This window comes from Squalius cephalus (genome assembly GCF_949319135.1).
Source record: "Squalius cephalus genome assembly, chromosome: 5".
In the NCBI taxonomy this organism is placed as follows: Eukaryota; Metazoa; Chordata; class Actinopteri; order Cypriniformes; family Leuciscidae; genus Squalius; species Squalius cephalus.
The window spans coordinates 46890873-46915601 of NC_137126.1; the positions used below are offsets into that span (position 1 = coordinate 46890873).

Here is a 24729-nt window from a genome sequence, read left to right on the forward strand (position 1 = left end):
CTAATCCATTTGCAAAATGCATATTTTTCTCTACGTTTTGGCCTTTTGTCTACACTGCGAACACTGAGCTTTTTGAAGACGCTTTCCCAAGTGGATACATTTGAAAACACATTGTAATGTGGACAATGAAAACGAAGGTGTTTACTCGCAGTTGTTGTCCCACTCAGCATTTTCACTGGCCACAATTTTGACATCGATACCATGGGGAAAACTGCCATGTAGATATTTTTTATATTATCTTATAATTTGGCAGCGGGTATATTAGGCTGTTGTCACTTTAAGACCTGATGCACAGATCCATTATACTGTTACACATGCGTTGTCTTTCTCAACTGTTTACATTCACTTGACTGACATGACTGACTGTGTTTACGTGAATAATCGCCAAGACTGGCATTTTGACATTATTTTGTAAAATTATGTGCAATACACGCAATCCCACGCCGAAATTCAAGCCCTATAATAGCAACAATATTCATCCGGAGCAAATGAAACAAGTGAGTGTGTGGAGGGGGGTTTGTAACTCGCTATCAGAGAGATGAGAGAGAGAGAAAAAGTTGCTGGTATCGTATTCTGTAGAAAAATGAGTATTGGAAGAGTCTATTTCAGTGTTGATATGTATCGAAAAATCTATATTTTTGACAACACTACATTGCACTTAGTTTATTATTTCAGATGGCTTTTTTAAAGACTTCAATTGAAAAATGTATATAAAATTCAATTTTGTTACACGCCACTGCTGATATCCACCCCTCATTTGACGGGTTGTTGGGTTTTAATGTCAAGCCCTGATCAGGATTACTGTTGAGTTGTCTCAGTGTTGGACAATACTTTTATTGTTATTTGGTATGTTTGCTAATGTTATAAAAGTTTATTGAGGTATATTAGGAGCATATATTTGTGAATAGTTCTCACGTGTTATAAAAACAGGGAGAGAGTTTTATCATGTCATGTGTCTGAATCGTTGCATGCAATATATGATTTGTGATACCAGTGTTTGGATTGTCCTGTTCCAGTGAAGCGTGCATTTTGTTACACAAAATCGTTGCAATGCTAAACCTGCTGCTTTTCTTGTCAGGTTGTGTTTTGACAACATATAATATCTCTGCAAAGCCCTTTTGTAAAGGTTTCTGTAGGTTGTTTGCCTGCAGTGATAACAAGCGGTCACACGGTTTAGCCATGAAATGACTCCTCAAAGACAAAATGATTTTCGAGGCGAAAATGACTTTGGAATTGATCTGTCGCTATCGACAACATGCCCCACCGCCACTGAGCCGGTCATTATTCAGGTTGTTTCCCACAGCGGGGGCCAGATGTCTGAGACACCATTGAGAAGCTGGGATTTTCTCATTTAAAACCTGGAAAGAAACAAAGTCTAAGGGTTTAAAAAACATACTAAACAATAAAATAAACAGATGTACAATGAAGAACAAGTATTGGACTATTGTGCAAATTGTAAACACCGTGTGGCACCTTATCCTGTGTGTATCCATTCTTTCATTAAGAATATGAACCACCAACCCTGCTGTTAAAAACATGTGTTTCTTCAGATGATGCTGTTATTGCATCCCAGAGCTGCCCGTTCATCAGCCTTGTCACACTGACTGCTCTACAGTCTCTCCATGCACTTCAATTAACACATAAGCCTCAATTACCCCTATTATCAGGACTGAGAGTGCCCAAGTGTGTGTGGCACTGCTGCTGCATTGAATGCAATGTTGAGTTTGGCTGTCGTGTGAGGCTGACAGTCGGCACATTTCCATTACAGATTTGTGCAAAACTCTTGCGATTTTTTCTAAATGTTGACAAAAAACTACTGCGAAATGACGGCGTTTCCATTAACCGATGTTATGCGGTTGTTATACATAATTTTTCCTCTCGCGAAAAGTCATTCCAAAAATCATGGCAACGGACGTTGGTAGGTCTATGTATGTACCACCTCATGCGAGCGTAAAAATGTTTTTGTGATAAATGGGAGTTTTTCCGAAATTGACATGTTTCCATTGGGCGTAATTTCAATTTGCGCAATTTTAAGGGTAATGGAAACGCGGCTATTGACAAGGGACGCTGGGATGAGGGTGCGAGGTTGAGGTGAGCAAACATAGTATTTCTATGTTGTTTCTAGGGTGTTGCTATGTGGTATCTTTATGTGCTTTCAATGTTCTTGTTGTTTCTAGGGTGTTGCTAAGTGGTTTCTAGGATGTTCTGAGTTGTTTCTGGGGTGTTGCTTTGTGATTGCTATGGTGTTTTGGGTTGTTTCTAGGGTGATGCTGTGTGATTGCTAGGGTATTCTGAGTTGTTTGTTGCTGTGTTATTGCTAGGGTGTTCTGAGTTGTTTCTATGGTGTTGCTGTGTGATTTGGGTTGTTTCTAAGGTGTTGCTGTGCGATTGCAAGGCTGTTTTGGGTTGTTTCTAGGGTGTTGCTGTGTGATTTGGGTTGTTTCTAGGGTGTTGTTGTGCGATTGCAAGGCTGTTTTGGGTTGTTTCTAGGGTGTTGCTGTGTGATTGCAAGGGTGTTTTGGGTTGTTTCTAGGGTGTTGCTGTGTGATTGCTAGGATGTTCTCAGTTGTTTCTAGGGTGTTGCTGTGCGATTGCAAGGGTGTTCTGAGTTGTTTCTAGGGTGTTGCTGTGTGATTTGGGTTGTTTCTAGGGTGTTGCTGTGCGATTGCAAGGGTGTTTTGGGTTGTTTCTAGGGTGTTGCTGTGTGATTTGGGTTGTTTCTAGGGTGTTGCTGTGCGATTGCAAGGGTGTTTTGGGTTGTTTCTAGGGTGTTGCTGTGCGATTGCAAGGGTGTTTTGGGTTGTTTCTACGGTGTTGCTGTGTGATTGCAAGGGTGTTTTGGGTTGTTTCTAGGGTGTTGCTGTGTGATTGCTAGGATGTTTTGGATTGTTTCTAGGGTGTTGCTGTGCGATTGCAAGGGTGTTTTGAGTTGTTTCTAGGGTGTTGCTGTGTGATTTGGGTTGTTTCTAGGGTTTTGCTGTGTGATTGCAAGGGTGTTTTGGGATGTTTCTAGGGTGTTGCTGTGTGATTTGGGTTGTTTCTAGGGTGTTGCTGTGCGATTGCAAGGGTGTTTTGGGTTGTTTCTAGGGTGTTGCTGTGCGATTGCAAGGGTGTTTTGGATTGTTTCTAGGGTGTTGCTGTGCGATTGCAAGGGTGTTTTGAGTTGTTTCTAGGGTGTTGCTGTGTGATTTGGGTTGTTTCTAGGGTTTTGCTGTGTGATTGCAAGGGTGTTTTGGGATGTTTCTAGGGTGTTGCTGTGTGATTTGGGTTGTTTCTAGGGTGTTGCTGTGCGATTGCAAGGGTGTTTTGGGTTGTTTCTAGGGTGTTGCTGTGCGATTGCAAGGGTGTTTTGGGTTGTTTCTAGGGTGTTGCTGTGTGATTGCAAGGGTGTTTTGGGTTGTTTCTAGGGTGTTGCTGTGCGATTGCAAGGGTGTTTTGGGTTGTTTCTAGGGTGTTGCTGTGTGATTGCAAGGGTGTTTTGGGTTGTTTCTAGGGTGTTGCTGTGCGATTGCAAGGGTGTTTTGGGTTGTTTCTAGGGTGTTGCTGTGTGATTGCAAGGGTGTTTTGGGTTGTTTCTAGGGTGTTGCTGTGTGATTGCAAGGGTGTTTTGAGTTGTTTCTAGGGTGTTGCTGTGTGATTGCTAGGATGTTCTCAGTTTTTTCTAGGGTGTTGCTGTGCGATTGCAAGGGTGTTTTGGATTGTTTCTAGGGTGTTGCTGCGCGATTGCAAGGGTGTTTTGAGTTGTTTCTAGGGTGTTGCTGTGTGATTTGGGTTGTTTCTGGGGTGTTGCTTTGTGATTGCTATGGTGTTTTGGGTTGTTTCTAGGGTGATGCTGTGTGATTGCTAGGGTATTCTGAGTTGTTTGTTGCTGTGTGATTGCTATGGTGTTTTGGGTTGTTTCTAGGGTGTTGCTGTGTGATTTGGGTTGTTTCTACGGTGTTGCTGTGTTATTGCTAGGGTGTTCTGAGTTGTTTCTATGGTGTTGCTGTGTGATTTGGGTTGTTTCTAAGGTGTTGCTGTGCGATTGCAAGGCTGTTTTGGGTTGTTTCTAGGGTGTTGCTGTGTGATTTGGGTTGTTTCTAGGGTGTTGTTGTGCGATTGCAAGGCTGTTTTGGGTTGTTTCTAGGGTGTTGCTGTGTGATTGCAAGGGTGTTTTGGGTTGTTTCTAGGGTGTTGCTGTGTGATTGCTAGGATGTTCTCAGTTGTTTCTAGGGTGTTGCTGTGCGATTGCAAGGGTGTTCTGAGTTGTTTCTAGGGTGTTGCTGTGTGATTTGGGTTGTTTCTAGGGTGTTGCTGTGCGATTGCAAGGGTGTTTTGGGTTGTTTCTAGGGTGTTGCTGTGTGATTTGGGTTGTTTCTAGGGTGTTGCTGTGCGATTGCAAGGGTGTTTTGGGTTGTTTCTAGGGTGTTGCTGTGCGATTGCAAGGGTGTTTTGGGTTGTTTCTACGGTGTTGCTGTGTGATTGCAAGGGTGTTTTGGGTTGTTTCTAGGGTGTTGCTGTGTGATTGCTAGGATGTTTTGGATTGTTTCTAGGGTGTTGCTGTGCGATTGCAAGGGTGTTTTGAGTTGTTTCTAGGGTGTTGCTGTGTGATTTGGGTTGTTTCTAGGGTTTTGCTGTGTGATTGCAAGGGTGTTTTGGGATGTTTCTAGGGTGTTGCTGTGTGATTTGGGTTGTTTCTAGGGTGTTGCTGTGCGATTGCAAGGGTGTTTTGGGTTGTTTCTAGGGTGTTGCTGTGCGATTGCAAGGGTGTTTTGGATTGTTTCTAGGGTGTTGCTGTGCGATTGCAAGGGTGTTTTGAGTTGTTTCTAGGGTGTTGCTGTGTGATTTGGGTTGTTTCTAGGGTTTTGCTGTGTGATTGCAAGGGTGTTTTGGGATGTTTCTAGGGTGTTGCTGTGTGATTTGGGTTGTTTCTAGGGTGTTGCTGTGCGATTGCAAGGGTGTTTTGGGTTGTTTCTAGGGTGTTGCTGTGCGATTGCAAGGGTGTTTTGGGTTGTTTCTAGGGTGTTGCTGTGTGATTGCAAGGGTGTTTTGGGTTGTTTCTAGGGTGTTGCTGTGCGATTGCAAGGGTGTTTTGGGTTGTTTCTAGGGTGTTGCTGTGTGATTGCAAGGGTGTTTTGGGTTGTTTCTAGGGTGTTGCTGTGCGATTGCAAGGGTGTTTTGGGTTGTTTCTAGGGTGTTGCTGTGTGATTGCAAGGGTGTTTTGGGTTGTTTCTAGGGTGTTGCTGTGTGATTGCAAGGGTGTTTTGAGTTGTTTCTAGGGTGTTGCTGTTTGATTTGGGTTGTTTCTAGGGTTTTGCTGTGTGATTGCAAGGGTGTTTTGGGTTGTTTCTAGGGTGTTGCTGTGTGATTGCTAGGATGTTCTCAGTTTTTTCTAGGGTGTTGCTGTGCGATTGCAAGGGTGTTTTGGATTGTTTCTAGGGTGTTGCTGCGCGATTGCAAGGGTGTTTTGAGTTGTTTCTAGGGTGTTGCTGTGTGATTTGGGTTGTTTCTAGGGTTTTGCTGTGTGATTGCAAGGGTGTTTTGGGTTGTTTCTAGGGTGTTGCTGTGTGATTTGGGTTGTTTCTAGGGTGTTGCTGTGCGATTGCAAGGGTGTTTTGGGTTGTTTCTAGGGTGTTGCTGTGCGATTGCAAGGGTGTTTTGAGTTGTTTCTAGGGTGTTGCTGTGTGATTTGGGTTGTTTCTAGGGTTTTGCTGTGTGATTGCAAGGGTGTTTTGGGTTGTTTCTAGGGTGTTGCTGTGTGATTGCTAGGATGTTCTCAGTTTTTTCTAGGGTGTTGCTGTGCGATTGCAAGGGTGTTTTGGATTGTTTCTAGGGTGTTGCTGTGCGATTGCAAGGGTGTTTTGAGTTGTTTCTAGGGTGTTGCTGTGTGATTTGGGTTGTTTCTAGGGTTTTGCTGTGTGATTGCAAGGGTGTTTTGGGTTGTTTCTAGGGTGTTGCTGTGTGATTGCTAGGATGTTCTCAGTTTTTTCTAGGGTGTTGCTGTGCGATTGCAAGGGTGTTTTGGGTTGTTTCTAGGGTGTTGCTGTGTGATTGCTAGGATGTTCTCAGTTTTTTCTAGGGTGTTGCTGTGCGATTGCAAGGGTGTTTTGGGTTGTTTCTAGGGTGTTGCTGTGCGATTGCAAGGGTGTTTTGAGTTGTTTCTAGGGTGTTGCTGTGTGATTTGGGTTGTTTCTAGGGTTTTGCTGTGTGATTGCAAGGGTGTTTTGGGTTGTTTCTAGGGTGTTGCTGTGTGATTGCTAGGATGTTCTCAGTTTTTTCTAGGGTGTTGCTGTGCGATTGCAAGGGTGTTTTGGATTGTTTCTAGGGTGTTGCTGTGCGATTGCAAGGGTGTTTTGAGTTGTTTCTAGGGTGTTGCTGTGTGATTTGGGTTGTTTCTAGGGTTTTGCTGTGTGATTGCAAGGGTGTTTTGGGTTGTTTCTAGGGTGTTGCTGTGTGATTGCTAGGATGTTCTCAGTTTTTTCTAGGGTGTTGCTGTGCGATTGCAAGGGTGTTTTGGATTGTTTCTAGGGTGTTGCTGCGCGATTGCAAGGGTGTTTTGAGTTGTTTCTAGGGTGTTGCTGTGTGATTTGGGTTGTTTCTAGGGTTTTGCTGTGTGATTGCAAGGGTGTTTTGGGTTGTTTCTAGGGTGTTGCTGTGTGATTTGGGTTGTTTCTAGGGTGTTGCTGTGCGATTGCAAGGGTGTTTTGGGTTGTTTCTAGGGTGTTGCTGTGCGATTGCAAGGGTGTTTTGAGTTGTTTCTAGGGTGTTGCTGTGTGATTTGGGTTGTTTCTAGGGTGTTGCTGTGCGATTGCAAGGTTTTTTTGGGTTGTTTCTAGGGTGTTGCTGTGCGATTGCAAGGATGTTCTCAGTTGTTTCTAGGGTGTTGCTGTGTGATTTGGGTTGTTTAGGGTGTTGCTGTGTGATTGCAATGGTGTTGCTTTGTGATTTGGGTTGTTTCTAGGGTGTTGCTGAGTGATTGCTAGGGTGTTCTGGGTGATTTACTTACTGTCTTACTTGAAAAGAGTCCTGCACTCTCAAAAAGTCCTACAGTAGCATGCCTCATCTCAACAAGTTGCATGATTCATTCATGTTTATAGCACATTTACATCCAGTAGTGATAGTGATTTGAACAAACCTCAAACACTGTGAACAATATATTATAACTTTAATGGCAATGATTAAGTTTATGCTTCATTTTGAAATTATATATATTATAATTTATATATATTACATATTATAAATGTCTATTGCAAATTTTACTGCACACAAAATAAATTCACAGAAACGAACGATTGATTGGTAAAGCTCAAATTTCACTCACCAATGCATACTGAATATATAGCAGTAGCACACTTGTGTTTGATTGACAGATGCTTTACACTTCAGTAGAAGAAGACATTCATTGTGATGTAAATTCACATGCTTCGAAGAGTCTCTGAGAGCTTAACCACGGTGTGTTGCGTTTAGAAGCCAGCAGCAGCCGTTTTCCCGTTGATTTGTGATGAGCTTATGTGAGAATAATTAATGCCAATTATCTCTTAATTACAGTGATTAGAGCTGCAGCTGTAGGATCCTCATCCTGTCGTGAAGACAGAAACTGATGCGCTTTAAATGGTTAAAGTGTGTGTGTGTGTGTGTGTGTGTGTGTGTGTGTGTGTGCGTGTGTGTGTGTGTGTGTGTGTGTGTGTGTGTGTGTGTGTGTGTGTGTGTGTGAGTAAACTGACATAAAAGTGGAATGAGAAATATAGATTATTAAATCACATGGACATTGTTCACTTTGAGAAAGATCCAGCCTAATAAACGAAGACAATGACATCATAAACTGTTTGTTTCATTTAATTTACATTAAATATCAAGTGTGTCATTGCAACGCTCCGAGTGGCACCAAAGCTGAATTGTAAAAATAATGTATAATAAATGAATGATAATAATATTTGTCTTATCCTGTAAAAATATCGAAACATCCTTAAAATACCCAAAGCAAAATTATATTAAATATAATTTTCACAGAATAAATCTTCAATAAAAATGTATTTTTCTTACCCATTTGGTAAAAAAAGGGTAAAAAAAATGGTTTAAATGAATGAATGAATGAATGAATGAATCAATCAATCAATCAGAATTTTTGTCTTTTTATCTTTTTATCTTTTACATTTTTTAAAACTTATTTAAAGCATTCAAAGCTAAATTATATGTAATCTACTGACTTGTTTTCACAGAGTAAATTTATTTTTCTTACCCGCCTGGATGAAAACTAAAGTAAAAAAAAAAAAAAATTCACAATAAGTATTTTTGTCTTTTTATCCTTTAAAAATATTTAAACATCAGTAAAACGTTCAAAGCACAATTAGGAAAGTTATAAGGAATAAATTTAAGAAATACAATAGTTTTAGCGAGAGAAAGAAAGAAAGAAATCTGCTCAAATGCAATGTAAGTAATTCATTTTTCTTACCCAGTTAGCAAATAGTTTTTTCTAAATAAATAAATAAAGAAGAGTGCCAGACACTCACTCTAAATATATGTCACATAAATCACAAAATACATCCAAATATACGGTTACGGTAATGGATATTTAGTTTACTAAGTGCCTCAAAAAAAAAAAAAAAAAAAAAAACGAAATATATTTTTTTAAAGATTTGAATCCACCATCTTGGCAAATGTTCAGTGTCAAGTAGTTTTCTCAGAAAAGCTCCTAGGATCAACCTTGTGAACACAAATGTGTTTCCTGGCAGAGCCTGTGAGTTCGTGCACTTCTTGCACTCAGTTTGCCGCAGGGTTTGTTAATATAGTTGGTGTTTTGCAGCAGCAATTAAGCTTTAATCTCAGCTATATTCATCCAAATTAACCAATATGACTGAAAGACTAATTAGAATACAAACTCTAATTAGCAAATTATGAAGCTTAAACCCACACAAATATGTTTTAGTAACAAAGTGTGAATAAATTAAGACAAGGCATCCATACCGCTTTCTAGAAAACCGCATTAAACGCCTGAAACTACCCAGCGGGCGTCTATTTTCTGACATAAGAAGGTTTAACGTGAAAAAAAAAGTCATTTTATTTCTGTAACCGTTGGTATAAGCCAACTTACGTTCGATCCCAGTGCTAATTAAGAGCAGGCTGTGGCTTTGAGAAGATTTTCTGAGCGCGAAGCAGAGCGTCGTGGGAGAGAGAATGGCGTCTATTAGAGTCTTCATGCATCAAATATGCATTTCAGCAATTGGTTTTGCTCTGTGAAGAAATCCAAAACCACCCACAGCTCCTTCCAGCTGTACAGTACAGTCGGGTTTTAAAACTGTCATTGCTCAGCGATGAAACCGGCTTTGAGCGTTTCGCTGAGCAGATTAAATTAGACTTGTAAATGTGGGGTTGTGAAGATTTGAGAGCTCTGGATTATATTTATTTTGGAGCAAGACCTCACTCGTGAAGGCTTATAGAGGACAGGACAGGAGTTAGTTCTCTTATGATTTATTTCGAGGGTCTGTTAAAGGAATAATTCACCTAAAAATTAAAAGTCATTAACTCACCCTCATGTTGTACCAATCCTCACATAACTTTCTTTCTTCTGTGGAACACAAATGGAGATGTTTAGCAGGACGTCCTGACTCGTGGCTTATTTTCCCTATACAGCGAAAGTGAATAAGAACAATGTCCAAAAATGACAAAAAACTCCATAACAATAGTCAATGTGTCTCACACTATATTCCCAAGTCTTCTAAAGTCATACTTTGTATGGAGAGCAGACAGAAATTTTGAATAAATTACCTAAAACTGAAAGTCAGAAAAGCCATGTTTGAAGTGAACGAGATTTGAAAGTAAAAGTTTTAAAGGAGAACTCCGGTCAATTTTAACATTGAGCTCATTTTTTGGTAAATTTGGAGTGCTGTCAGTACAGAGAACAACGACAAAAATCGGTGTTGCCTACACCTTATTATCCTCTTTTTAAAATTTGCACCCTGTTGACTTCAATGGGGCAAGTTTTAAACCTGCTTTTAGCCTCTTAACATCCTTGATGTGTCATTACAAGTGCACAGGTCATGTGAGTGATTCCTTCAGAGTGAACACGGTGAATCTGACTGCAGTAGATGTGAAAGATATGAATAAAAGTTTGATAAAAGTCGATTGTCGAGTTAACGCGCGTGATCATAGGTAACTAAACCTATGCGCGTGAACTCGACAATCGACTACTGTGAACTTCGACCAAAAACAGGATGTAAATACAGGTATGAGCGCTGGCTGAATTAATATCACTTTTATTCATATCTTTCACATATACTGCAGTCAGATTCACTCGTGTTCACTCTGAAGGAATCACTCACATGGCTGTGCACTTGTAATGACACATCAAGGATGTTAAGAGGCTAAAAGCAGGTTTAAAACTTGCCCCATTGAAGTCAACAGGGTGCAAATTTTCAAAAGAGGATAACACGGTGTAGGCAACACCGATTTTTGTCGTTGTTCTCTGTACTGACAGCACTCCAAATGTACAAAAAAATGAGCTTAATGTTAAAATTGACCGGAGTTCTCCTTTAAGATGATCTTTTCTCACAGTGTCTGAAATGGTTTGTTCGAAGATTCGGCCTCTCTAAACCCCTCCTTTCTGAGAGCCGACTCTGGAAATATATAATATATTTTATTAAATAAAAAATGACAAAAGCTCATGAACCTAAAATATAAACATAAAAGCCAATTAAAATATTAATAAATATATGTGACCCTGGACCACAAAACCATTTTTTTAAATTGAGATGTATACATAATCTGAAAGCTGAATAAATAAGCTTTCCATTGATGTTTGGTTTGTTAGGATAGGACAATATTTGGTCGAGATACAACTATTTGAAAATCTGGAATCTGAGGGTGCAGAAAAATCGAAAACATTGAGAAAATCTCCTTTAAAGTTGTTCATTTATGTTCACGATTGTGCTGCATTCACTCACAAAAATACATGTTTTATATATTTACGGTGGGAAATTTACTAAATATCTTCATTGAACGTGATCTTTACTTAATATCCTGATTTTTGGCATAAAAGAAAAATGGATAATTTTGACCCATATGTATTGTTGGCTATTGCCACAAATATACCCGTGCGACTTGAGACTGGTTTTGTGATGGGGTTTACATTTAATAAAATAACATTCGAAACTCTCTTGACGTGAGCTGACTGAACAACAGCTCAGAGAAATACCTTGTATCCATATGCACCACAACATCAAATCCCAGACGCTGATGTATTCCTAACATGCCCAGGCAACTTCCTCCAGTGATTAAAGATGATTATCGGAAGTCTTTGTTTGACTAATCCGGATTAATGGCATTGCAGGATTAATGCACTTGTGCTTGAACTCATGTGACCTGGCTTCCAGCAGTCAGTGGGATCCTGTGTGGAAAAGCACATAAACATTGCAAAGGTTGAGCGAGGGAATGGAGGTCATGGATTTACTCTGTGAGATCTCTCTCAGGGTAGCCGAGTGTTTAACCAGACCAGACCTAAGCAGATAAAAACACTCTACAGGCCCAAACCTGACATTTATCTGCTCGTATAGAGCATTTTAATGTCATTCAAATAAAAGCTTTTTATAAAAAAATGTACAGTCCAAAATAAAGGCTAGATGTCTACAGCTTCACAAAAACAGCCACAAAGCTGCTGGTGTTCTTAGTCTGTGTAAGGGATAATCTACAGTCAGTTTTCTTTTTTTACAAAATAAGCCAATAGGCTGATCTGAACCCTGACGTAAAACGTGCGCTTATTAAACACTTATCAAAACATGGACTTAAAATATTGATTTGCACAAATGTACAGTATTTATTAATATGTGACCCTGGATCACAAAACCAGTCGCACGGGTATATTTGTGGCAATAGCCAACAATACATTGTATGGGTCAAAATGATTGATTTTTCTTTTCTGCCAAAAATCATGAGGATATTAAGTAAAGATCATGTTCCATGAAGATATTTTGTAAATTTCCTACCGTAAATATATAAAACATGTATTTGTGTGAGTGAATGCAGCACAATCGCCAACATAAATGTACAACTTTAAAGGAGATTTTTTCAATGTTTCGATTTTTTTGCACCCTCAGATTCCAGATTTACAAATAGTTGTATCTCGACCAAATATTGTCATATCCTAACAAACCGTACATCAACGGAAAGCTTATTTATTCAGCTTTCAGATGATGTATACATCTCAATTTTAAAAAAATTGACCCGTGTGACTGGTTTTGTCATCCAGGGTCACACATGGTGTAGGTCTTCCTTTTGCAGCCAATTCATCAGTTCGTCTTGGGAATGACAGATGCAAGTCCTTCACAGTGGTCAGAGGGATTTTGAACCGTTCCTCTTCCAGAACTGTGTGATGCTGGTGGAGAAAAAGGTTTTCTGACTTGCTCCTTCAAAACACCCCAAACTGGCTCAAAGATATTTCGATCTGGTGAGCGTGCAGGCCATTAGAGATGTTAAACTTATGTTCATCAAGCCCTTCTGTCAGGTGGAAAAATGCCATGAGATTCAAATTTGACAAGTCAAATGACCCTAAAATAAAGACACCAGAACAAGGTCAACTTTTAAAATACACATGCATTACATGCATCATTTCCCACTGTAAATGCACAAAAATCCACCATGCTTCATCCCAAACAAAGCGGATATCAGCACAGATGTGTGAGTGTGGAGAGCTTCATGTGAGGTGTCAGGTGGAGAAGTTAAACTGCAGACGCTTCAACACACAGCTGTTCACACACTATCAGGCCTCAGTCTGTCATCAGCATCCAGTTTCACTGGCAAACACACCATGAGGACGGGACCATTAGAAAGACCGTCATCTTTTTAAACAGTAAACATTTGGTAACCCAGTATTTAAAGAAGGGTTGTGCCTTTAAAATAGAACTAAGAATGCATTTAAATTTCCTTTTTTCCCTGAATATAAATCAAATTTGACAGAATGTAGAATTGTAATTTAAATATATATATATATATATATATATATATATATATATATATATATATATATATATATATATATAGACATACATTTCATACACACATGCATTTTATTTTGTTAAAATTATAAACATTTAGCAGATTCTGCAAGGTGTATGTAAACTTTTGACTCTTTCTCTCTCTCTCTCTCTGTGTGTGTGTGTGTGTGTGTGTGTGTGTGTGTGTACTTGTACAACTATCTGGACCAGTTTGAGTTTTAGACCATTGGAGTGAGGACAAAGAGAGTAAAGTGAGGACATTTTGGCCGGTCCTCACTTTCTGAGAGCCTTTAAAGGCCTGTTTGAGGGTCAAGACTTGGTTTTAGGGATAAGGTTATAATGAGGTTAAGGGTCGGTTTAGGGTCAGGGGTCGGGTTAGGCACTTAGTTGTGATGGGTAAGGTTAGGGTAAGCGGCTAGAGATTGCTTTGTGTCAATGAATGTCCTCATAAAGATAGATGTACAAGAATGTGTGTGTGTGTGTGTGTGTGTGTCGGTAATTCATTATGGACATATTTGGAATACTTCAGACATCACTATAGTTATGAATACATTTGTCTATGTATATATGCACCTCTCTGTCGATTCTGTTTTCTTTCAGTCACCGTTAGCTAATTGGACGTGTGCTTAAACAGAGCCGCTGTCTGAGAGATGCGTTTGATGCGATGTGCTCTGTGCTGAATTAGCATGTCTTCGCCTGAGGTCTGAATAGGGAATAGTGCCACCTTTACCATTTTGTTGCCATTAAAAATGAAAGCGACACCAAGGGAAAGGACAAAGATGAAACTGAAATGAGATTAAGAGCAGAGCAAATGTTCATATTCTGTGGAGGAAACATGCAGTCCTGCAGGATTGCTTCTGATTCGTTCCCTCATATTCAGTCCTTCCATCTTCTGTTTGTTTGCCTTTGTCTGCTGTGCTTTAAATGTCATCTTGCATTGACCTCATGAATACTGTGTGTGTGTGTGTCCGGAGGGCAGTGTGTGTGTGTGTGTGTGTGTGTGTGTGTGTGTGTGTGTGTGGATGCTGTATCTTATTCTAGTCATTGTTAGCAGCTGTGGCGTGTTTACAATCTTGTCCTCGGGATTTTTGAAAGAGCATCTTCAAAATCACCTAAAACTGCAGAACAATGGCATCGCACTGAATGTTTCTCAGAAGAGAGATTCATTTCTATTTCATAGCTCATCTAATGCTCACTAATGCTTCTTTAAGTATCAACTTAGTCTAAAAAAAGCTTTTGAAAAGACAGAAATTATTCAATAGTTAACATCCAGAAATAACATCTATTCGATTTTATTTAAATGGTCATATTTTCAAAATGCATTTATTCAAATTGCATAAATCTGTTCATTGTAAAATCAATTGAATTTATTCAGTTAAAAATTATAAACATATATGGCTAGCTGTGGAACAAGCAATATTCAATAAGTTAAATATATAAGATTGAAACAAATTATATTTATTGATGATAAATATATAAACCTAATTAGTTATTGTGAATTCTTTTTTTTTATTATTATTATTTTTTTGCTTTTTAGATTACATAACAAAGACAACATAATATGACAACACAAACTTTGACAATTACCATTGTTTATTTCTATACCAAATGTCATACACTTGCAATGAAGCTAAAAATATAAACAACTACATCATTATGTTGATATCCTATATTTTTACAATAAAACTTAGGACAAACATGTCTTCTAATATCCTCAGTTGTTGCGTATACCGAGCTGCATCGAACACATTTGTAAATTACTTTCCATGAACCCATTGTGCGAGTTCACTTTAATACCGCGTGCTTTATATACATGTTGCTGCTGATTGGACTGCAGTTCTGACACACCCACCAAACAAGAGAAAACGTATCTCAAACCCCGTTGCACACCGGTGCACGCCGTTTCCAGGAAACATGACGTTCAACCCGGAAACCGTAGCAAAACGTTGCGCACCGTTTTGAACTTGAACGTGCCTCAGGCTTACAGTATATGGGGTGAGCTAAACAAGGTAATGAGACACAGGTGGATGTGATCATGGTTGATCAGTCTGGGCAAAGGATTATGGGGAATGGAGTCTGTGAAGGTGTGGGAATAGTCCCGGTTATACTCTCACTGGTGATTGTTACAGTCACACGCCACTGCTGAAATACACACGCATTTGGCGAGTGTTAAAGGAGAACTCCGGTCAATTTTAACATTGAGCTCATTTTTTTGTACATTTGGAGTGCTGTCAATACAGAGAACAACGACAAAAATCGGTGTTGCCTACACCGTGTTATCCTCTTTTTAAAATCTGCACCCTGTTGACTTCAATGGGGCAAGTTTTAAACCTGCTTTTAGCCTTTTAACATCCTTGATGTGTCATTACAAGTGCCCAGCCATGTGAGTGATTCCTTCAGAGTGAACGTGGGTCAATCTGACTGCAGTAGATGTGAAAGATATGAATAAAAATGATATTTATTTAGCCAGCGCTCATACCTGTATTTACATCCTGTTTTCGGTCAAAGTCCATAGTAGTCGATTGTCGAGTTCACGCGCATTGGTTTAGTACCTATGATCACACGCGTGAACTCGACAATCGATTACTATGGACTTCGACCGAAAACAGGATGTAAATACAGGTATGAGCGCTGGCTGAATTAACATCACTTTTATTCATATCTTTCACATCTACTGCAGTCAGATTCACTCGTGTTCACTCAGAAGGAATCACTCACATGACCTGTGCACTTGTAATGACACATCAAGGATGTTAAGAGGCTAAAAGCAGGTTTAAAACTTGCCCCATTGAAGTCAACAGGGTGCAAATTTTAAAAAGAGGATAACACGGTGTAGGCAACACCGATTTTTGTCGTTGTTCTCTGTACTGACAGCACTCCAAATTTACAAAAAAATGAGCTCAATGTTAAAATTGACCGGTGTTCTCCTTTAATGTCAAGCCCTGTATATATATGTGACCCTGGATCACAAAACCAGTCACGAGACGCACGGATATATTTGTGGCAATAGCCAACAATACATTATATGGGTCAAAATTATCCATTTTTCTTTTACGCCAAAAATCATTAGGATATTAAGTAAAGATCACGTTCCATGAAGATATTTTGTAAATTTCCTACTGTAAATATATATTTTTAATTATAATTTGTAAATATAAAATACATTTATATGTATTTGTGTGAGTGAATGCAGCACAATCGTGAACATAAATGAACAACTTTAAAGGAGATTTTCTCAATGTTTCGATTTTTTTGCACCCTCAGATTCCAGATTTACAAATAGTTGTATCTCGACCAAATATTGTCATATCCTAACAAACCATACATCAATTGAAAGTGAATTTATTCAGCTTTCAGATGATGTATATATATATATATTTTTTTTTTTTAAATGACCCATGTGACTGGTTTTGTGGTCCAGGGTCACATATATTCTAACTCAGCAGAGGAAGCAGAATAACAAAAACTTGAATGTAAAAAATTGTCTCCCACGCTCACGTGAGCATCCACTCCATTGCTTGCAAACTCAAAATCAAACGTGAGGTGCCAAAAAAGTCTTTGGTGTGGAATTAAAGGAGGCCGTCGCTGGAGCGCATCTGAACGGCTCACAGCGCTTCTCCTCCACCCACCTCAGAGAAGAGACCTGCCACTGTCAATCATTCTCTGGCACACACACACCTCGCACGCTGACGTGACCTCTGATAAACAGCGTGTCATAGCAGACTAATCCTGCGCTGTGCAGTAATGGCTGAGGACGTGAGTGCTGGGCCCGTCTTATTCAAGAGGAGAGAACTGCCTCTCTGAAACCTTCTGTGGGTGGTCCAGGTGTTCAAGACATTGTCTTTGCATGTCTGAATGCTTTTTTTTGTTTTGTTTTTGTTCTACGGTTAACATTGCTCATCTCATCTCTGTATTTATGTGGTTAAACAGATTTTTTTTGTTGTTGTTGTAAAAATAAGATTTCAGCATCATTTACACGCACTCATGTTGTTGTTGTAAACAAGAATGCTGTGGAACACAAAAGAAGAAATTTAGAATCTTCATCTATATACAGATTCTAAAGATTTTTTATCTATCTTGTCTGTCTGTATAGATAGATTTACAGACAGATAGATGATAGATAGACAGATAAATAATAGATAGATTATAGATAGATAGTGTATAGATAGATACATATATAGAGATAGACAGACAGATAGATATAGACAGATAGATGATAGATTATAGATAGACAGTGTATATATATATATGTATATATAGATAGACAGACTCATAGATGATATAATAGTGTATAGATAGATAGTTGACAGTATATCTGTCTATACATATATACACTATCTATCTATCTATCTATCTATCTATCTATCTATCTATCTATCTATCTATCTATATACACTATCTATCTATGATCTATCTATCTATCTATCTATCTATCTATCTATCTATCTATCTATCTATCTATCTATCTATCTATCTATCTATCTATCTATCTGTCTATCTATCTATCTGTCTTTCTATCTATCAACTCATCTCTTCCGTGAGCACTTCATCATCATCATCATGATTAAAAAAAATTCTATGCTTTCACTTTCCTTAAATCCCTCCCTAACCTAGCTTATGCTACTCCAAGCAATGTGTGAAACACATGAAGATCTGCTTCCTGCATATTCATCTTTAAAGTGTCTGTTTTGTGGCAGGTCTCAGTATCCGTGGCAGTCCTGATGAAGACCCTCCTGACCCTCAGCTCATGCGTCTGGATAACATGCTTCTGGCAGAGGGCGTGTCTGGGCCAGAGAAAGGGGGCGGGGCATCGGCGGTTGCTGCGGCAACAGCGGCGGTGGGAGTCGGAGCCGACAACTCCATCGAGCACTCGGACTACAGAGCGAAACTCACTCAGATCCGGCAGATCTACCACACCGAGCTGGAGAAATACGAGCAGGTCTGCAACCAGTGCTTATACAGGAGTCTACAGAGACACGAGTAACCACACATCCTAGCGTTACAGGAAAAAGATAAACTACTACCATTCTAGGGAACAACATAGTTACTTATCTCATGCAATGAACACATTCACACGATCATATGAGCAGTGTTATTTTATGTACTGTTATAGTTTGTATACATTTTATTTTATTTTCAGGTTTTTTTTAGTTTTAGTTCAATTTATAGTTATTTTTTAAAATATATTAATTACATTTTTATGTCAGATTTAGTTATAGTTAAGTGTTTGATGTATTTTAATTTATATTATTAGTTTTATGGTAAATCTTTACAATAAGGTCTCATTGGTTAACATTAGTTAATGCATTAGTTAACATGAACTAACTATGAAAAATATATTTTACATTATTTATTTACCTTTGTTAATGTTTACTAATAGAAATAATCATTCATGTTAGTTCACAGTCCACTAACTAATGTTAACAGATACAACTTTTGATTTGAATAATGTATTAGTAAATGCTGAGATTGACATTATCAAAGATTAATAAATGCTGTAGAAGTATTGCTCATTACAGTTCATGTTAAGTAATATAGTTAACTAATGTTAACAAATGAAACCTTATTGTAAAGTGCTACCAGTTTGGTTTATTTTATGAGTAATTTGATTGGTTCACTGGCGTGCAGCATGTCTTCATTTTATATTTACTTTAATTTTCTTCAAATATTTTTTAAATATATATATTTATTTGATTTAATTAAGTTTTTTATTTATTTTAATTTATATAATTTGTATATATTGTTAGTTTTAATTTCCCCCCAGATTACTCATTTTAATACTAATTTTAGTGCTTAGAATAGTTAGTTGCCAAGGTGTCATTTAAAAAATATTAATCTAATATTTATTTTTTTTAAATTATTTCAGCTTTAAATATATTTATTTATTTTATGTTCTTTATAATTATTATTTATTTTTATTTATTTTTTTCCAGATACTTATTTTAGTGCTTCAACTCAGTGCTTTTCACCTAATATTTATAATTAATTTTTATTTCAGCTTTATTTCAATAAACAGAAATGAATTTGCATTCACTATCAGTTATGAGTAATTTGATTGGTTCACAGGCGTGCAATGAGTTCACTACTCATGTGATGAACCTGTTGAGGGAACAGTCTCGCACGCGACCCATCTCACCCAAAGAGATCGAGCGCATGGTGAACATCATCCACCGCAAGTTCAGCTCCATCCAGATGCAGCTGAAGCAGAGCACCTGTGAGGCGGTGATGATCCTCAGGTCACGCTTCCTCGACGCCAGGTCAGAAACTCAAGCACATGCACTGTCATGCATTTGGCAGATGCTTTTAGTTGTATCCAAAACAACTTGCATAACATTTCATGTATGCATTTGTCCAGCATACTGTATCTGTTTGCTTTTTTGAATGAGGAGCAATCCAGAATACACCTCATTTACATAGAAACGGTTGGTAGGAAAAATGAATAACACATTCTACGGAGCCATGAAAGGGACATGGTTAGGCTTGCTGCGGTACTCAGTTACATTACAGTCCATCAGATTTCACTTATCACGTGAAGATAGGAAGGAGAGATGATTGACAGGACGATGATGGAGGATTTGGTGCGCAACAGATGTATGCATATATGTGTGTGTATATGTATATGCAGTGTACACACACATTCATATATATAAATATATATGTATACTATATATACACACATATATATTATATAAACACAAACATTTATGTTAGATGAAACTAATTGAAACATATTTTTTCCATCACCATCCCTAGAATGCGTCATTTCCTATCCGAGCACAATATTCGGCTTCGGGCACATCAGTGTAGATAATGCTTGGATTGCTGGTGGTTAGTGAATAAGCCCCAGGTTTTTGCTCTAAAATACAAAGCACAAAACTGGTTAGTAAATTCAAACATCATTTTGCCCCTGAGAGACTGTCCTACTTATAATGCACTGTAAATAATAAGCATTTGCTTAATAAAGAAAAACGATTATTGGTCGTGTGTCTGTTTTTACACATGTAGGTGTTTTTGCTAGTGTGGGTTTGTTGCTCATTGTATTGGATGTGCTGAAAGCGTGGCATGTGTGAACGAGTGGGTGATGTGGTAATGTTTTAAGGTCTTGTGAATCCTCTGGAGTATTTTGCTTAAACTGGCAGACGGATAAGTTGGGTGGGCACAGGAAATTTGCCAATTAGTTCCAGTTGGTTGGTCCAGTTACTTAAAGCTAAAAGTAAATTATGCATAAATCTGCTCATCAGAGAATTATTCAAATGACTCTTTGGAATTATTCAAATGCATGCAAATGAAGCAGACATTGATTGGTGGGCTCACTGATGACATCATAAAGAGAGTGGCTGCCAAGGTCAGATTTAATCTAGTCTCATTAATGACATTGCATTGCATTTATATATTATATATATTTATATACATTTATATATATATTTTAGATTTTAAAAGTACAACTAAGCATTTAAATATCATCTTATAAGACATAGTATTGGTAGATATAGAGTGACGACTGACATTTATATGCATTTTGTGTAAATATCTGCTATACTTTTATAAAGATCTCATTGATTTACAGTACAAGCATCAGAATTTCATCTTACTTATTGGCCATATAAATATCAGCATCTGCACCAAATTGCATATTTTGCTCAGTTTGGACCTCTGAATAAAATTGAGGTGTTTTTTGCTCCTCAACTATGAGATCCATGTTCTCACTATATCATCTGAGCCATAAAAGCCTGATGTATCAAATATGATATTCAACAAAAAACCACATTTTTCCATTTTAAAAAATGTGATTTTTCAGACTATCATTTCAGATGTCAGGCTTTACAGGGTTAAGCAAATCAATTGTTTTGGGCCACATCAGGGACTTATAACTTTAGTCCCATTAAAGGGGTGATGAACTGAGAAATCAAATTTTCCTTGAGCTTTTGACATATAAGAGGTCATCATACTCAAAGAATATCCTGTAAGTTTCAGAACTAAAAACTTCCTTGTTAGTCCATAAAAGCTTTTATTGACACCAGGCACAGCGAACGACAGGTTTTTCAAAGTGGGGATCTATGACGTCAAAGGGTATCAAACCCCGTCTCCGTAGAAGAAGATCAACGCCTACTTCAACACTGCCTGTTTAGCCCCGCCCACCGATTCGCCCTTTACATGAAACTCATTATAATATGCAAAACTGTTATCCAATCACAGCAGTGGGCGCTTACTTCCAAGTCTTCAATGCGGCACGCCCAAAAAAACCGAGCGTTTCAGGAGCTAGGCTCAAAACCAGGGTAGAAAATAGCCTATTACTGATTCATTTTGATGTTTTTGAATGTAAAAACCAAGCGAACGTCATAAGTTGACCTCAGACAACGATATAAAAATTAACAAAAGCCAGTTCATGACCCCTTTAATATATACTACATTCAATAATACATACTTTATGCATTATGGTGTAGTTACAGCATCGACCAGCAGGGGGTCATTAGAGCATGATAACCAGCTAAACCTTTGAAAACAATGATTATTTGTGGAATTCTCTGGTGTTGCTAGTGAATATCACACTTTAATAACCTTTAGTATATTAAGATATAGAAATGGTTCAGGATCTAACAAAACCAATGATTTATTGTTTCCATTTTATGCTTCTCCAGGAGGAAAAGGCGCAACTTTAGCAAGCAGGCGACAGAGATTTTGAACGAGTATTTCTACTCTCACCTCAGTAACCCGTATCCCAGCGAGGAGGCCAAAGAGGAGCTGGCGAAGAAGTGTGCCATCACAGTGTCGCAGGTGAGTCCAGTTCTCGGACGATACTGCGCACACCAGCCTTCAGCTGTGAAACAAGAGGAGATTTTATTCACAATCTGAGCAAAATCACTAACAAATTTGTTAGCGGTGGTCTGTGACACTGTGAAGGTGCAGAGAATTTGGCTCAAAATACAAGTGAAGAAGCAGAGCAAAGCTGCCTAGCGACGCCTCGAAACAAATGTAGTTTTCTGCAGCATGGATCCTGGAAGTATTTTTCCCATTGCTTTTCTTCATAAAAAAACATCTAAATAAAGTTGAAATAGAGTTTAGTTGAGTTTAAAGAGAAGGTCTGTTTTTAAAAATGTACTGTTCAAGGTTATAAAAACCATAAAGAATTGCAAACGATTTGGTCCAAGTTTATATTAGGTGTCTTTAACTACTAGTCAAGTCAAGTCAACTTTATTTCTATAGCGCTTCATTCAATACAGATTGTTTCAAAGCAGCTTTACAGTGATAACAGGAAAATAATGATTCAATGATGCAAACAGTTCATTTCGGCTGTACAGCAGCTCTATAGTGTTGTTCTTCGGCTGAAGTCAGTTCAGTGTTGATTCAGTTCCGTTGTAAAGATCAGCAATTATTAAAGGTGCTCTAAGCGATGTTGGGTGACGTCACTTCTTGTTGACGTTCGAAGTATTGTCAAACAAAACGGAGGCTAGCTCGACCCTCCCTCCTCCTCATCCCGTCCCCTCCCCCTCCCTTCCGTGCTTCCTGAAACAGGCTTTTCCCATGTAAATTCATTCCTTCTCCTTTTCCCTCTTCTTTGTTATTTGTTCATCGGAACGTCGTCTCTTTGGTCGTGTGTCGGCCATATCAAAACTCTCAAGATTATAAATTAACGTTAGTCGTTGTCGTTGTCTAGGACATCTCTCCTCTAGCTAACGTCCCTCTTCATGCTTCTCTCTCCTCCATTCCCCACACCCCCCTTCATGTGCACGCGCACTAACCCCCCACCCCCCCACCCCCAAATCATTCTAGTCGGTTATTGGCTGGAACACTGTTTGTTATGTTTCGTGGTCCAGGCTGGGCCAGTTTGTTTTTCTTGCCGTTTGTGGAGCCTGGGCTGTCTACAGAGACTGCGTTTCTTTACAGTGTGTTCAGGGGACAGGCATCTAGCGGATAGTGAGGAGATGTTTGCTGGATGTGACAAAAAATGTTTCAGCCTAAAAAACACGTGACAGCACCTTTAATAGTTAATTTCATCTATAAAGCAGTTCTGCAGAAAAACAGTGATGTCGTCGTCCAGCTCAGTGCCAGTGCAGTCAGATCAATAATATTGTTGAATATTAAGTGTTTCCAACCCAACCCCAAACTTCATCAGGTGACAGAAATGGAGAAAAAAACTTGGTAGAAACCAGGATCAGTCGGGAGGCCAGTTCTCCTCTGGCCAACGAGCGATCATAGCGTGATTATGATTCAGGCAGCATCACGAGTCAGAATTCAGATCGGAATCGGTCAAATATTCCATCCAGTTCCCTTCGCTTGAAGATCGCATTCATCACGCCAGTATTGAGATGAAGCTGGTCTTAGGGTCTGTGCTGAGGGTCAGTGCCGATGTCTGTCGTGTCGATGAGGTCTCCACAGGGGAGAGTCTAGTTGATAGGATCTCAGCTGACATTCAGGGCTGAGCACACAAGCGCCACAAGTGCGTCTAGTCCTAGTCCTCCATCTGATCTGGATCCGGCCTGGATCCGGCTGACTACGGTGACCTCGGGATAAGGATGAGACAGACAGGCTAATATTAGCGTAGAAGCCATTCTTCTTATGATGTAACAAGTACATCAGGTGTTATAGGAAGTGTTCCCGGTTCCGGCTGACCTAATGTATGCAGCCTAACAATCCTTTAATGGAAGTGAATTATAGAAATGTGATAATGTGTTATGTGTATGCTAGGTTAAAGAGATGTGTTTTGAGATGTGAACTGACAGAGTGTGTCTGTTTCTTGGACAATGTTAGGAAGACTGTTCCAGAGTTTTGGTGCTAAATAGGAAAAGGATCTACCGCCAGCAGTCGATTTTGATATTCTAGGTATTATCAACTGGCTGGAATTTTGAGATCGCAATAGACGTGAAGGACTATAATGCGTTAAGAGCTCGCTCAAGTACTGCGGAGCTAAACCATTTAGTGCTTTGTTAGTAATCAGCAAGATTTTAAAGTGTATGCAATGTTCAATAGGGAGCCAATGCAGTGTTGACATAACCGGGCTAATATGGTCGTACTTCCTGGTTCTGGTAAGAACGTTTTGGACCAGCTGGAGTTTGTTTATTAAGCGCGCAGGGCAACCACCCATAAGAGCATTACAATAATCTAGCCTTGAGGTCATGAACGCATGAACTGTTACGCATTTTTCATTGTAATTTAGATATATTTTTAGATGGAAAAATGTGTTTTTTACAGATGCTAGAAATGTGGCTTTCAGATTGGTATCAAAGAGACACCCAGGTTCCTAACCAACGACAAAAGTGCTCACATGGTACAAGTAGGAGCTCTCCGGAAATTCCCAGATTACAAATTGTAATTACGAACTCTGGGAGGATGAGTTTTTTTACAAGTTGAAATCTCGTAATTGCGATTTTTAATTACGACATCATGGCGTGAACGCATCTTTACTTAAAATGTTAGTACGTACTAGTAGATAAAAGACACTTAATATAAAGTGGGACCAACAATTTAATCTATTCAATTGGTTGTTGTGTCTAATCTAATCAGAAAAGACAACTACTGACTTTTATGCTCCAATTTCCCATTTTAATTAATGTTAAGTAGGAAGCTAGTTAGTCTCAGCCTCAGCACGTAAAACCTTGGCTGCAAGTAAACTATATAGATATCTATGTGCAGAATTGTATATTCCATTCTGTTTACTGAACTAGTCAATAATCATTACTTTTGGACACAGAATCCAAATCATAAAATCAATTTACGCAAATTTTTCAGATAAATCCACCCAATGACACATAAATGAACTGAACTT

At 38.7% G+C, this 24729-nt stretch overlaps 1 protein-coding gene across 2 annotated transcripts in view; it reads left to right on the forward strand.

The window, feature by feature from the left end:
• The window catches only part of pbx3a (pre-B-cell leukemia homeobox 3a), a 48523-nt gene that overhangs the window by 15974 nt on the left and 7820 nt on the right, over positions 1–24729 (forward strand). For both annotated transcript variants that reach the window (XM_079872843.1, XM_079872844.1), the window contains exons 3-5: positions 17663–17904; positions 19032–19222; positions 21605–21740. In XM_079872843.1, the coding sequence (XP_079728969.1) occupies positions 17663–17904; positions 19032–19222; positions 21605–21740 (569 nt within the window). The remainder of the gene's footprint in view (positions 1–17662; positions 17905–19031; positions 19223–21604; positions 21741–24729) is intronic.